Consider the following 14,009-nt stretch of genomic DNA (forward strand, 5'->3'; position numbering starts at 1 on the left):
CCCCCCCCCTCCGCACACTACTGGTCTGGGCTATAAATCATTGCTATATATTGGAAATATTTTCGAACTAGTTTCAATAATGAATGTACATTTAAATGATTCGATTTTAATTCTTTTCGATTGATCCTTGATCGCACTCAAATTAGATGAACATCTTACATTTACATTGATGCCATTTTTCAATAGTGTGAAACTAATTTCTTCTTATTTTAACTCATACTGAGGTCTTTTACACCGTTTTTCATGTGCTTCTTTTTCATTTTTTCTTATGAGTCTTCATATGCGAATTAAGATGTCTCCTGAAAATAAATCGCATCTTACACTGATCACATTGATAGGGGGTTTCTCCAGTGTGACTTCGGACATGCATATTGAGAGTACTCGTTTGGGTGAATCGCTTCTTGCAAAAACCACATTTATACGGTTTTTCTCCAGTATGTATTCTCATATGTTTTTCTATTGCATTCTTATCAACAGTAACAAACTTTTTCTTTTTTTTGTCACTGTTGCAAAGATAGCACTCATATCGACGTCGTTTACACTCCCTTTCGTGTGCCTCCTTTTCAATATTTCGTGTAAATCCCCGGTGACAGCCTGAACAGTGGAACAGATTATCCTTATGAGTCCGCATATGAATTTTGAGATGGTTACTTTGGTTAAATCGTTTCTTACACCGATCACATTGATATGGTTTTTCTCCCGTGTGATTTCGAACATGTGTATTGAGATGGGTCCTTTGGTTAAATCGTTTCTTACACTGATTACATTGATATGGCTTTTCTCCAGTATGTATTCGCATATGTACTTCTAGTGAAAGCTTTAGACTAAATCGTTTCTTACACTGATCACATTTATGTGGTTTTTCTCCAGTATGTATTCTCATATGTTCTTTTAGTGAATTCTTTGCAAGAGTAACAAATTTTCTCTTATTTTTCTCTCTGTTGCAAAGATAGCACTCATATCGACGTCGTTTACACTCCCTTTCGTGTGCCTCCTTTTCAATATTTCGTATAAATCCCCGGTGACAGCCTGAACAATGGAACAAACTATTCTTATGAGTCCTCATATGTATCTTGATATTTTGCAGATAGGAAAATCGCTTCTTACACTGATCACATTGATATGGTTTTTCTCCAGTGTGAATTCGAATATGCATAGTGAGAGAACTATTTTGACTAAATCGCTTCTTGCAATGACCACATTGATATGGTTTTTCTCCAGTGTGACTGCGAGTATGTATAATGAGATGATCATAGCGACTAAATTGCTTCGGACAATGATCACATTGATATGGTTTCTCTCCACTGTGAGTTTTTATATCACTGGATATTTTCGAAATGGTATCTACATTTTTTTGCGATCGCTGAATGTTTGTATTGTTTCCCCTCGTTTGACCACCGATTCTTTTATTCGATTGTTCTTTGTTTCCATTGCTTTTGTTCTTTTGAGAAATCCACTTATCAAGTGTCGACTGACCACTTCTCACATTTCTAGGTACATTCACTTCAACTTCGTTCGTTGTGTTTGCGTTACTTTTACCATTGATTTTGCGGCTTGTATCCTTCGATGCCACTCTTCGCTTCGATACACGTGTTTTCTTTTTATGTGGTTCGCATACATTGTTTTCCTTGTCATCAAACATTTTCGGTGAATTCGATCGTTCCCGTTTCACTCCATTTGCAATGTTTTCTTTGTTATGATCTTCGTGACTTTCAACTTTCACAACATTCATGTATGTACCCATAAGTTGATTGGCCGAAACACGAACTATGGGTATCCCATCATCTTCCATTTCTTCTTCTTTTGCTACGATATTTGGTACCTCCTCGCCCGAAGCTTGATCATCGCTTTCATCATCCTCGGTTTTAATCTCACGATCAACATTTCGTACAGCAGTCTCTCTGGATACTTGCGACCTGGTGTTGGACCTTTCGTCCGAATCCTCGTCATCACTGATTTCAACAATTGGATTTTGGTCGTTATTTTCGGTTGAAATTGATGCGATCGTCGAAGAATTTTCGGAAAGTTGGACACTTCTATTGCGACTTTTGTCGAACAACGATCCATTTTCAAACTTGGAATACATTTCATTTAATCTAAAGAACACGAAAGAGATTATTCATTAACAAATGAAATAAAATAGAAAATTAATTTGTTATACGAAGAAAATTTAAGAGTAAATTACCTGTCGATTGAACGTTTAAGACAATATTTTTGATCTTCTTGATGGAACGATTGACCTGATCGTTCGAAACAGTTACTAATATTTCGTAGCGACGACGTCGCCTGCCGATCAATGTTCGTTAACATTTTCTCTAATTCTTGGTTCCAACCTTCGGACGACATTTTCAAACGATTTTTTTTTTACTTTTACACAGCGACAATTTAACGAGAAGATTTCTGATTTCTTTTTGAGAGACTCTTTTCTCTTCTTTTTTTCGTTTTTGAAAGAAGAAACTTGCCAAAACTAAAAAATACACAACTGTTGAATATTGTGGTAATCAAAATACAAAATTGAATTCACTTAACTGTCACGAGTTGTTTTCTAAACGACGACTTTTTCAAGACTGAAATACGTTGAAAAATTTCAATGGTTCGAAGTTTTTTTATTCCAGCGAATGAAGTATAAAAACGGCAACCAAAAGACATTTAGCAAGTTCGAAAACATAACAATGTTCAACTAATTTTTATGATGCCTTTGTTAAATTTTGCACTTACATCAAGCAATTAGGCAAAAAAAATTACAGTTATGTGTGAAACGAAATTTTTAAGGCAAGAGAATATTTTATGAAACACAATAAAATCATAAAAAGAGAGAATGTTGTGTTTGTTCTAACTATATTCATCTCTAATCCTATTTTATGGACAATTCTTAGTTGTAGCATCGTATTCAATCAACATGTGTTCTTATCATGTTTTGAAAAAGATCATATGTCAAATAAAACATCATTTTTGAGGTGCATTTTTTGATATTGCAATTACCTCTATGAGGCTGACTGCAGTAATGGCTTTTTTTTCAAATTACTTTTTTATGATCTTACCATAAAGTTATTTTATAACCTTGAAGATGAACCATGGAGCGGAAACGAGTGAGACTCAAACATGTGCTTCTTCTTCAAAAACAATACATACACAAGCATCACATGAACGCAAAAGTCAATAAGTATTCATCACAGATACTAAGCTGAGTAGCGCGCGCATGTATTTGTGTACTGTTATGGCGTATACTTGTGATGTTTGTGAGTTAGTGTTAATCCAACCCCTCGGACCCCTGCTCAGAAGCTATGATGCTGTTTAGTGAAATATTCATTTTTTTTGTTCTTATGGGATTAATCAGAAACCATGGATGAAAAGTATTTTTAAGGTGATTTTATATTTTGGGTCTAATAGACATAATACAATATTTTCCCCACACAAGGTGTGCGGTAAAGTAAAAAAAAAATATGACTGAAAACAAATAAAGAAGTTAGATATTTTGTTATCTTTTACATGGATTGATTTTATTGTATTTTTTACATATTTTTTTATTGTATTTTTTTATATCAATAATTAGTTTCAACATCAATATTCATTTTTCAATAATGAATGTACATTTAGGTTTATTTCTACGCTATTCTAAATAATTTAAAATTTAATAATTTTCTAATGGGTGAATTAAGATGTTTCCCGTGAAAAAACATACCAATGTGATCAGTGTAAGGTGTGATTTATATCTTACATTGATCACATTGGTATGGTTTTATTCCGGTGTGTCTTCGAATATGCGTATTGAGAGCACTCGTTTGGTTAAATCGCTTTAATTCTCAGCGACAATTTAACGAGAAGATTTCTGATTTCATTTTGAGAGACATACTTTTCTCTTTTTTTTTCCTTTATGAGATAAGAAACTTGCCAAAACTTAAAAAAATACACAAAACTGTTGAATATTGTGATAATCAAAATAAAAAATTGAATTCACTTAACTGTCACGAGTTGTTTTCTTAACGACGACTTTTTCAAGACTGAAATACTTTGAAGAATTTCAATGTTTCGAATTTGAAGAAGTAAAGTATGAAAACGGCAACCAAAAGACATTTTGCAAGTTCGAAAACAATGTTCAACTAATTTTTATGATGCCTTTGTTAAACTTTGCACTTACACCAAGAAATTAGGTGAACATTTTTTGCAGTAATGTGAGAAATGCAATTTTTAAGGCCAGAGAACATTTTTTGAGACACAATAAAATCATAAAAATAAAGAATAATGTATTTGTTCCCTTTGATCCTTTAGTTTTACCGTTAATCATCTCTCGTCATAAAGAAGAACAACCTTTAGTTGTCAACCCAAATTTTTTTTTACATTTTTCTTTTAAAGAGCCTATAAAATGAAAATATCACTTTTGAGATTAATCATTTTCTACAGATGCCAGTTTTATGATCTCACCGCAAAATTTTACTACGTCACTAGTGACTCACTACCATACCAACGTCACCATTTCACACTTGGCAAAAAAATTTCAACCGAAGAAATGTTCGCATTTCTTCGAATTTCGAACTTTGATAGTGTAATTTGACTTGTTGAATTGCATCATTGTTCTCAAATCCTTTCCTTTTAATATCTCTGCATGATGGAAAATGTTTCAGTGTATTCCTTTTGAAATTCATCATTTCATTCAGAGCGAAAAAAAGAGTGAAAAGACTTTGGTAATGCATAGCAATGAATGAAATGAAAAGCACTTTATGATAATCATGATAATTCTGAGGTGATAATGGGTTTAATAGTTCGTTTGAATGGTGCATCCGGTTTCAAGTGTTCAATTATTCAGAGCATCCGGCCGTTTCCATTGAATAAGTGTGCGTGTGTTTGTGTGTATGTGCGCATAAATCCAAGAGTGTGTCAAGTGGGTATCCGTTAAATACATCTACAATTATACGCTTAACGGATATCACACCACTGTTGTCTATTAATCGTTGAAGCTTGAGAATTACATATGCGAATCAGCATTCAAATCAAACACAAATTCCTCTGTTTTTAAATCATGCGCTACAGAGCTCGGCTCAAACTGAATTCCGCCGCAAATACAGAAAAAATGCGATATTCTTTGATTGAAATGCGGTTTGAACATTGAAATCGAAAAGCTGCAGCTGAATCATTCATACTTAATTTATCTAATAATGTACTTTATCTATTTCTGGATAAAACAGTTTTGATCCAGAGAATTCAAAACGCCATGAAAACTTTTCAACTATTTGTAGACTTTGGTTGTGATTTTCTGTACAATTTTCCGACATAAAAAAAATCAAATTTTTCACCTTTTCTTAAAAAGGCCATTCACTTTTGGATTGCAATCAAATTATAATTTGTAACGATATAACGCAATGTCTGCTGAGAAGGTTCTTTTTGATTTGAAATTTAAATTTTTCCCGGGGAAATCTCTGCACTCGCGATACAGTCTTTTTATCTTTTGGAGAATTGTAAAGAATTCAAAAAAAAAACAAATTCTGAAAATATGCCTTGACATACTCGAACTTGATATTAAAGTACGTCACTCGGTTCAAACGGCATCTATTGTGATCAAAAGCACTAAAAGATTGCACGTAATTCTCGCAAAAGTCCCTTAGAACTTTGCGAACTAAACTCACGTTACAAAATTGACGGCCATAATTATGGTGAAGAAAAAATAAGTCAAAATCGTTGAACTGTCGACGTTTAATATTGATCTTGATGCATCCAGAAGACGGAGAGTAAAAAGTTGTTTAGAATGTGCGTTTTTGGCTGGAATTCGGTCTGAAAATGGTTTTTTTATTAGTTTCATTTGAGATCAAAGAAAAGCATGCATTTTATGCAAATCGAATGGAGTTGAGAGGTACGTTAGAATGGCTAACCAAAGAAAATAAAAAGTAGAAAGAACAGAGATGGTCTTCAGGTAAAGGGGCAGAGTAAAAACAGATAATCAACAGAATATTTACCTTTTATGCCATGGAAGTTGCCATGGAAAAATATGTACGGCGTCTGCATCCATTGTACACGTAACCGTTCAAATGCGTCAAAACGATATATCCAATATCAAGTAGATTAAAAAAATATATATGGAATTTCTTATCAATTGTTGGAGACTGGTGTCATCAGACCTAATATCGCCTTCGAATGAAAAAAAATATGCAAATCACGGTTGTTCATACCCATTTAGCTACATTCAAACAGGTCACTTTGTGTAAATTCACATAAATCACACCACAAAAAGAGTGAATTGGTGCGGAAATGTGAAAGGCGAAAATGTGAACTCAAGCAAGAAATAAAAATTCATGATTTTCAAGGCGTATGTTCAAGAAAATGACGAAAATATGAATGTGTCGTTCAGTTCCATCGAAGCAATGTGAAAATGTTGAATTTGTTTGTCAAATATACCAGAATTAATAGCAAGTTTTTAACTTTTTACATCAAAATGACAGCGACACTTGTTATGCAATCGTTTTTTCCATGACGATCTTTTCCCCCCAAACAACCATTATCATGGCAAACAGATGCATTGTACTAATTATATTCCGTTCGTCAAAAGAAATGCCCGAAAAACAGTGACAATCCACACGATGGTGTTGATGTGAGATTGTCGACTTTGGAAAAGTGGAGTGAGAGCGAGCATGTAAAGCGGAAACGAAAAAAAAACCAAATCGCATGACAAATGGATGGAAACGTACGAGTGATGTATGCGCTTGGGATACATGTCAACAAAACGTCTCCTGCTGTCATGTTTCATTTGTTTATCCCAGACATTAGGTTTGAGCTATGGATATAGCGGCTGCTATTTCATAGCTGCTATTCATAGGCGCTATTTATCTCGTTTTAATGCATTTATGCATATTGTGTGTTATTTTCTACATCTCTCTCGTACTCACATTCAAATGTACAAAAGAATAGTAGGCTATGATATTCCTACTCGGTGTTACACACAGCACACGAATTAAATAGCGCCTATGAATAGCACCTATAAAATAGCAGCCGCTATATGCATAGCTCGAGCCTAATGTCTGGTTTATCCAGAAACTTCGACGGAGAAAAAACGGTACGAAATGACTGTTAAGACAAACCATGATTTACAATGATGAGAGAGAGAGAGAGAGAGAGAGAGATACATGATTCAAACTCTTTTTGCAACCAATTAAACACACTTACGAGATGTGGATTTGGAAAACTTCAACTGCTTGTTTTGATGACAAATTTGTCACGGTTGTTAGAGATTCTCTAATAGAGCATCATTGTCACCTAGATTGTCACTTTTTTAAATGTATGATATTAAAGAAGTTTGACAAAATTTAACGAATTTGAAATTGAAAAGCATTTATTTAAATCATTCGCGTACAGATAATGGAATTTAATCACCATCTTTTGAAAATAAAAATAAACGAAACATTCAAGGTCTTAAACATCGGGGATTACACCTTCCTGTAACCGTGTATGATATGATTTTTCGTGAAATACATTGCTCCTGGTGTGGATCAATTGATCATCAGTCATGTGGCTTGTCACCAGGAGCAAATCATTTGAAATCATAAGCATACTTGTGCATATAAAAAGAATCTTTTATTCAGTAGCGTGAAATGAATACTTGAATGAAGGAACTTTTGGTGTCCAATCAAATTCTTATAATAAAATTGATGGAGAAAATATCACATTTCTTTCCCAGACCTATCCTCGACTACTTTTAACTTTTGCATTTATATCAGTGGTTTGAAGGTCAGAACAACACATACTAAATGAATGAGGTCAGAACAGCACGGAGGTAATTAAATGAAATGTGAATAAATGTTTGTGTTGATTAGAAATGTAATCTCAAAAAGTACAAGTTAAGTCAATAGTTAAGCGTTTTTGAACATTTTCGCGTGAAACAGCTAGAGTCATTTTGACTTTTCCGGCCGATAAGTATATTGCACGTGTTTGATTACGCTTACGACTTGGACAGCGAACTGTATTAATCTAAATAGTGTTTGTTTAGCAATTTTTTTAGGTCACTTTCAAATAGCTTTCTAAGGACATTCGAATCATATTATTTTCATCGATTTTCATCAAATATGAATGAGCAAAAATCATGTTCTTGTCGTATTACAATACCTTACAACCTCTGAGCGTTCAAAGAAGTAAAAATATTTGGGTGAAAAAACAAATCCAAGTCCACCGTCATAATAATCATGTTTGTAAATAGTTGTTCGGTGGGTTCGTGTGCTAATCACGGTCTATGACCGGTAATTTGAAGAAAAATTGTCTTGTTCGTGTCAAAAAAAGCCACACAAAAAATTCAAACAATGTAACATTTTTCAATGGTAAAGTTTTGCGGCGCTTTTGAAGCACCAGCAATCTTGTTAAGCGTTTTGCACGGACAAATAATGGAAAGAAGTAGTGTGTGCCAAAGCCGAAGGAAGTATAATCCAGCCGTGATTAGAGCCAATAAAATTGTTCACCACAGTATTCGGCACTGGGTGTCATTTCAAACGCGATTTTTTTTTGTACGGATATTTGCAAGTATAATAAGTTATCTGAAGGGCTTTGTGTTGGACACATCTCACCTCTCTCTCTCTCGGTTACTCATCTTTTTCTCCCTTTTGCACAGGTAACAAAAAACTTTTTCGAAAAGTCTGGCTTTGCTAATAATGACACGATGATTAACCGTCATCTTCATGAACATGAAATCATAAAAATCTCAAGAAGAGAATGCCTAAAAAGTTTTGACACAAAAAAAAACTTGACAACTGAGTGTACTTTTACGCTAAGAATATCAAGTGAATAGAATACACGGAAAGAGGGAGTTTTTTCCGCACTTTTCACAATGAAACATCATTCTTTGTTAATTATTCAAATTAATTCTTTCCGCCCTATTGAAATCGACGCCAAGCCATTTGAAACTGAACCTCATGAAAAATTATAAAACAACATTAAACGGCTCAAATAACCAAAATGAATGTGATGATTATGAAGTTTTAATTATGTTTTATTACCAACAATATATTATTTCTTCCGCTTCATTCAAATTCTTATTTCGGATGATGTTTACGAGTTTAAAGCAAAGCCGGCAACTTCCTAAACACAGATTAATCACATTTTGATGTTTTGAATGTGTATTCCTTTGATTTTGTTCTGCGAAAATACGTAAGTGGTGGCGTTTAATGACGTTTACCTCGGGACGGTTGGGAAAGTGGTTCTTTGTAAAATTCATATTTTTAATTCGCGCCAAAGGCATATATTTTCGCTTTTCGATTTAAAAATAACAAATATTGGTGCCAAGTGCTCATTTAACTGAATTAACACTATCTGATGTACATTGTACAACCGTTTTAGGAAAAAAAACTAAGATCAAAAAGGTCATTGCCATCAAGACTGATAATGACCGATTTTAGAGAGCGAATGAAACCATTTAGACATCTTTATCGCAAGTTGTGCTGCTTATAATTAATTTAATTCGCATCAGTGCGTAGTAAACACTGCTATACGTAGCTTGGTTTTGTGATCTTATTCAAAATGGTGAATATTTTATATATTTTGTCGTTTTGCCATTTGATTTTAACGGTGTATGGTGACCGCAATAGTCCATCTATCGAAGAGAATCAAATCAAAAATTTCACCAAATTTCTGGAGAATAGTCTAAATAAAACAGTTTTGGAATATACGTTGAAATCTTTAACAAAGCCTGGTGATAATTTTGGTGCTGTATTACGATCGGTTGTTGTAAAAGTAGCCGATGAAGAAAATGATTCTGACGAAGTGAGTTTCATCGATTCAACAAAAACTTTAAAGAATTCAATCAATACACACACGGGAATAATGTATAGATTATTAGTAGAAATGATTTTTTTTCTTAAATCTATACAAAAGTTTAGATATCTCAACAAAAATTTATTTTTTATTAAAAAAATATTTTCTCAATGTCAATAAATATTGCGATACATATTTATCAACGAGCGCCAAAATACATCATTTAATACAGCCTTTTCTCTTCACACGAAAGAACAACAACAATTACATGGCTACACTCGAACGGCGACTATAGAGAATGCAACCACTACTTATGCAAACAACGTTGTCGTTTGTGTCTTACATGCTTCCACTGACTCGCCAGTTGAAGTGATGCATGTGTAGTAGTTGACTTCTATATAGTTGCTGTTCCAATGTAACAAGACACGTTGTTTGCATAAGTAGTGGTCGCATCCTCTATAGTCGCCGTTCGAGTGTAGCCATGTAATTGTTGTTGTTCTTTCGAGTGAAGAGAAAAGGCTGTATTAAATGATGTATTTTGGCACTCATTGATAAATATGTATCGCAATATTTATTGACATTGAGAAAATATTTTTTTAATAAAAAATAAATTTTTGTTGAGATATCTAAACTTTTGTATAGATTTAAGAAAAAAAATCATTTATACTAAAAATCTATACATTATTCCCGTGTGTGTATTCTTAAAACGCAGAATGATATTTACAACGTTGTCATGAAAACACCGGTGACCAATCCCATTTTGGCTAAATTTTTCAAACCAGCAGTGACATTTGTAAATGAGGTTCGCTTTTATACGGATATCATTCCGGCTTTGGAACAGTTTGAAGAGATTGCGAATGTACCGCTGGAAGAGCGATTGGACGCGTTAATTCCATGCCTTGGATCGAGATTTTCATTAAACTCTAGTAAGCCATAATATGACTGATCTGAATTAAGAGAAAATATACATTTTTCTAAATTCACAGACGCAGAATATGCTGATTCCGATGCAATTTTATTGCTTGAAAATATTAAATTTCAAAACTTCACCAACGTAGATAAGCACATCGGTTTCAATACAAATGAAACATTGGCGATTCTCAAAGTATTCCACATTCCAAAGCCAACGTTATATAGTTTCACGGAAGTTTTGAATTTCATTCGTAGGTTTTGGCAAAATATCATGCATTGGGCATTGCAATTAGACGATTGAAATCAACATTGTATAATACAAAAATAGATCCTTATACAAAATCACACAGCCTATGGAAAGAAAACGACAATGCAACATACGAAGTATATCAAACCTAAAAAAAATATATTTAACACGTTGTAAGAAAAATGTATTTTTCAGTTAATTTATGGCGAGCTGAAACGTGTTCTTAATCTCACTTCGGAAATGAGTGATGCAGTTGACAACATGTATGCAATGCATGAGAAATATATGAAAGACTTTTCCATTGCCATTGACACACCGTATACGACAGTTGTTCATGGCGATTTATGGTTCAATAATATTATGATCAGAAAAGGTTGTGATCGAAAATAAATGAATTCAGGTTTCTGAATATTAAGTGTTGATTTTTTATGTTTTTAGATACCAAATCGATCAAAGTGAAAATTTATGATTTTCAAACGTATTTTTATGAATCATTTGTATTTGATTTGTCGTACTTTTTATTCACAAGTGTTGGCAACATTGATTTGAATGCGAATTTCACGTTGTTCGTTGATTATTATATTTCGGAGTTTCAAAAAATGATGAACTTGCTAAAATGTCCAATGGACGATTATACTCATGAAAAGTAAGGAAAGAGTTGGGAAATGGATGTTAATATTTCAATTCACAATCACAGAAATACATTTATTTTTTTCAGGATGTGGCATGAATTTCGAGAAAGGGCAAAATTCTCGTCATTTTTCATCATTTTTCATACGAAAGTAGCAAATGCTAATTATGATTTAATGCCATCACTTGATAAGTTGGATAAAGATCCATTGCGGTTAAGTACACCAGCTTCCAAAGCTGCCATTGATCAATGGAAATTCATCATTGATGTGTTTATGCGAAATGGTCTTGTTTAAACAATATTCCGTGAAGCCATCACCAACAAAAATTAATTTTATCCATTTATGCAATAAATATTATGAACCGATTTCTAAAACATTGAACATCAAAACAATTCAATAAAAAGTTTCATTTGCATCTGAAAATGAATTTTTATTGTTCATTGTTGATTTTTGATGAACAAAAACATTGTTCGAATACCTAAGTATTTGAATTCAAGGTCATTCGCCGAAAGTGAAAATTTATTTCTATTCCCAAGACAAATTCAAAACAATCTGAAAAAAGTTTCAAAATAAAACGATTCGCCATGTTATGTATTTTGTCACAGATTTTATCATTTTATTTAAATTTGATTAATTTGAATTTCAACGCATATAGATATAATTTAATATGTAATAATTATATTTCATCTTCATCATTCTGATTAATGTGTGTAATGTCCAGTTAAATTTAAATGTGTTGCTCATTCGAAAGTGTGTTGACCATTATTCTCGGTCGTTTCCATTTCGTTTATTTTAGGTACGTTAATTAGCTAAATGTAATTAAATGTTCATTTAAAATTATTTACAAATGGGAAAAAGAAGTTCGACCCATTCAGAGACAAACACGATGCACACATGCCAACCAACTTCAAAATTTTATAACATATTTTTGTTGATAAATTAAGACGAATGCACTCTGGAATGGAATGAATGATTTTGAAAAGGTTGAATTAAACTGAATGGAACCGAGAAATTATGCAAAAATCTCATTTGATTATGCAGTCCGATATCATTTAAAGTGAAGACTCTTTTGTGCCATACAATATCCGCCTTGGGCTATAATATGCACATGAATGCATAATTGAAAATGAAATGACACACCACATGTTTAAATGCATCGTTCATAATGAAAATCCATCCGCCAGTCATTCATTGGATTGAAGTAAGCATTCATCTAGTTAGACATTCTTCAAGTCTATTTTAATCATCATTTCGTCGAATTGAAATAATTTCCATTTACTAAATAACAAACATACGTTTTATTTTACCTCGTTTCATTCAATGATTTGAAAATCTATAAAACATTTGCATCAAAAGCTTTCGAAAATTCCATGAATGAGTGATTTCGGAGGGAACAACTTCAATAAATACCAATGTATTCCTTCGAAGTGCGGCTCACACACCTTCGCTTTGAAAATTCAATATCGTCAATGTGGTTGGTAATTTAACAAAATATACATGAAATGCACTTGTGAAAATTGTGAGGTGCAACTAAAAGCACTATGTGAACTATGGGTGTATGGATAAATGTGTGAAATGACATTCGTGTGAAGTTTACCGACAGTCGATTGTTGTACAACAAGCATTTAAGTTCAAGTGAAACAGGTATAATAACTTCAAACATTGCTTCAACCCAAAAATGTTCAATGTGCACTTTACAACTTATACGATACTCTATGTGGTGCACACACAAATCTTCGAATGTGTGCCGTTCGTGTTTGTCACTTGCACATCTCTCAAGCTTTCTCCCATGACAAGAGTCTCGTCAAATGGATTTTATACTTATTATTATACATTTATTTTATTAGCGAAATATCTCTTCACCACACGTATCATAACGGTTCAGAGAAGAGAGGAATACAATTTACCATATATATATATATCAATTTATGAATTACATGCAATTATTTTCTAGGTGTATTTGAAGTATTTATCTTTAAAACATTTATTATGGATAGATTGAGATATATCTAGAGCTCGATCTCATTGCAACGTACGCATCATCCATCATTTTTTGGTTTCACTTAAGTTTTAACTACAATTACGTTCGATTTTAATCGCTAACAAGACAAATCGATACAGTTTATCATAATGAAATTTTTCGATTTTCTTTTCTACTTTATTTACGATGAAGGATTTTGGTATCCATATTACATGGATGCGAAATCATTTTCAAAGTTTACAGGTTTTTAAAGTTTACTTAAATTGATGAGTTTTAACGTTCGGTGCCGGTTTTCTACGACATTCCATTTAATTCGGAATTATTTTACATGTAAATGGATGCCATGAAGGAGTTTTTCGGGTTTTTACGCATCAGAAATGGATGGTAAGTTCGAGCGAGTTACATGAAACCTCCTGTTTGATACACATTTATATGAAAAGTAATTGGATTCAATCTTCACACACAATTTTTGGTGCAGAGAATTCATTTTTTTCAAATATTCGTCTCAAATTTC

The 14,009-nt window shown here is 33.1% G+C and overlaps 2 protein-coding genes across 2 annotated transcripts; one reads left to right on the forward strand and one right to left on the reverse strand.

Moving 5' to 3' along the window:
- Positions 1-975: 975 nt before the first annotated feature.
- Positions 976-2,346, reverse strand: LOC116347421 (zinc finger protein 483-like; the record flags this gene model as incomplete). The annotated part of the gene is made up of 2 exons (XM_031777998.1): positions 2,186-2,346; positions 976-2,096 (listed from the first exon to the last, which is right to left on the reverse strand). Coding segments are annotated over exons 1-2 (1,282 nt in total), but the record flags the coding sequence as incomplete, so codon positions are not given.
- A 7,105-nt stretch (positions 2,347-9,451) lies between these two features.
- On the forward strand, positions 9,452-11,937 carry LOC116347423. The gene is made up of 7 exons (XM_031778000.1): positions 9,452-9,732; positions 10,436-10,649; positions 10,710-10,828; positions 10,891-11,019; positions 11,078-11,255; positions 11,321-11,528; positions 11,601-11,937. The coding sequence occupies exons 1-7, from the start codon at positions 9,490-9,492 to the stop codon at positions 11,806-11,808; spliced, it is 1,299 nt and encodes a 432-aa protein (XP_031633860.1). The 5' UTR covers positions 9,452-9,489; the 3' UTR covers positions 11,809-11,937.
- The last annotated feature ends 2,072 nt before the right edge of the window (positions 11,938-14,009 follow it).

The sequence above is a fragment of the Contarinia nasturtii genome, unplaced genomic scaffold (genome assembly GCF_009176525.2).
Source record: "Contarinia nasturtii isolate CC-2019 unplaced genomic scaffold, AAFC_CNas_1.1 Cnas_scaffold_1902, whole genome shotgun sequence".
Classification (NCBI taxonomy): Eukaryota; Metazoa; Arthropoda; class Insecta; order Diptera; family Cecidomyiidae; genus Contarinia; species Contarinia nasturtii.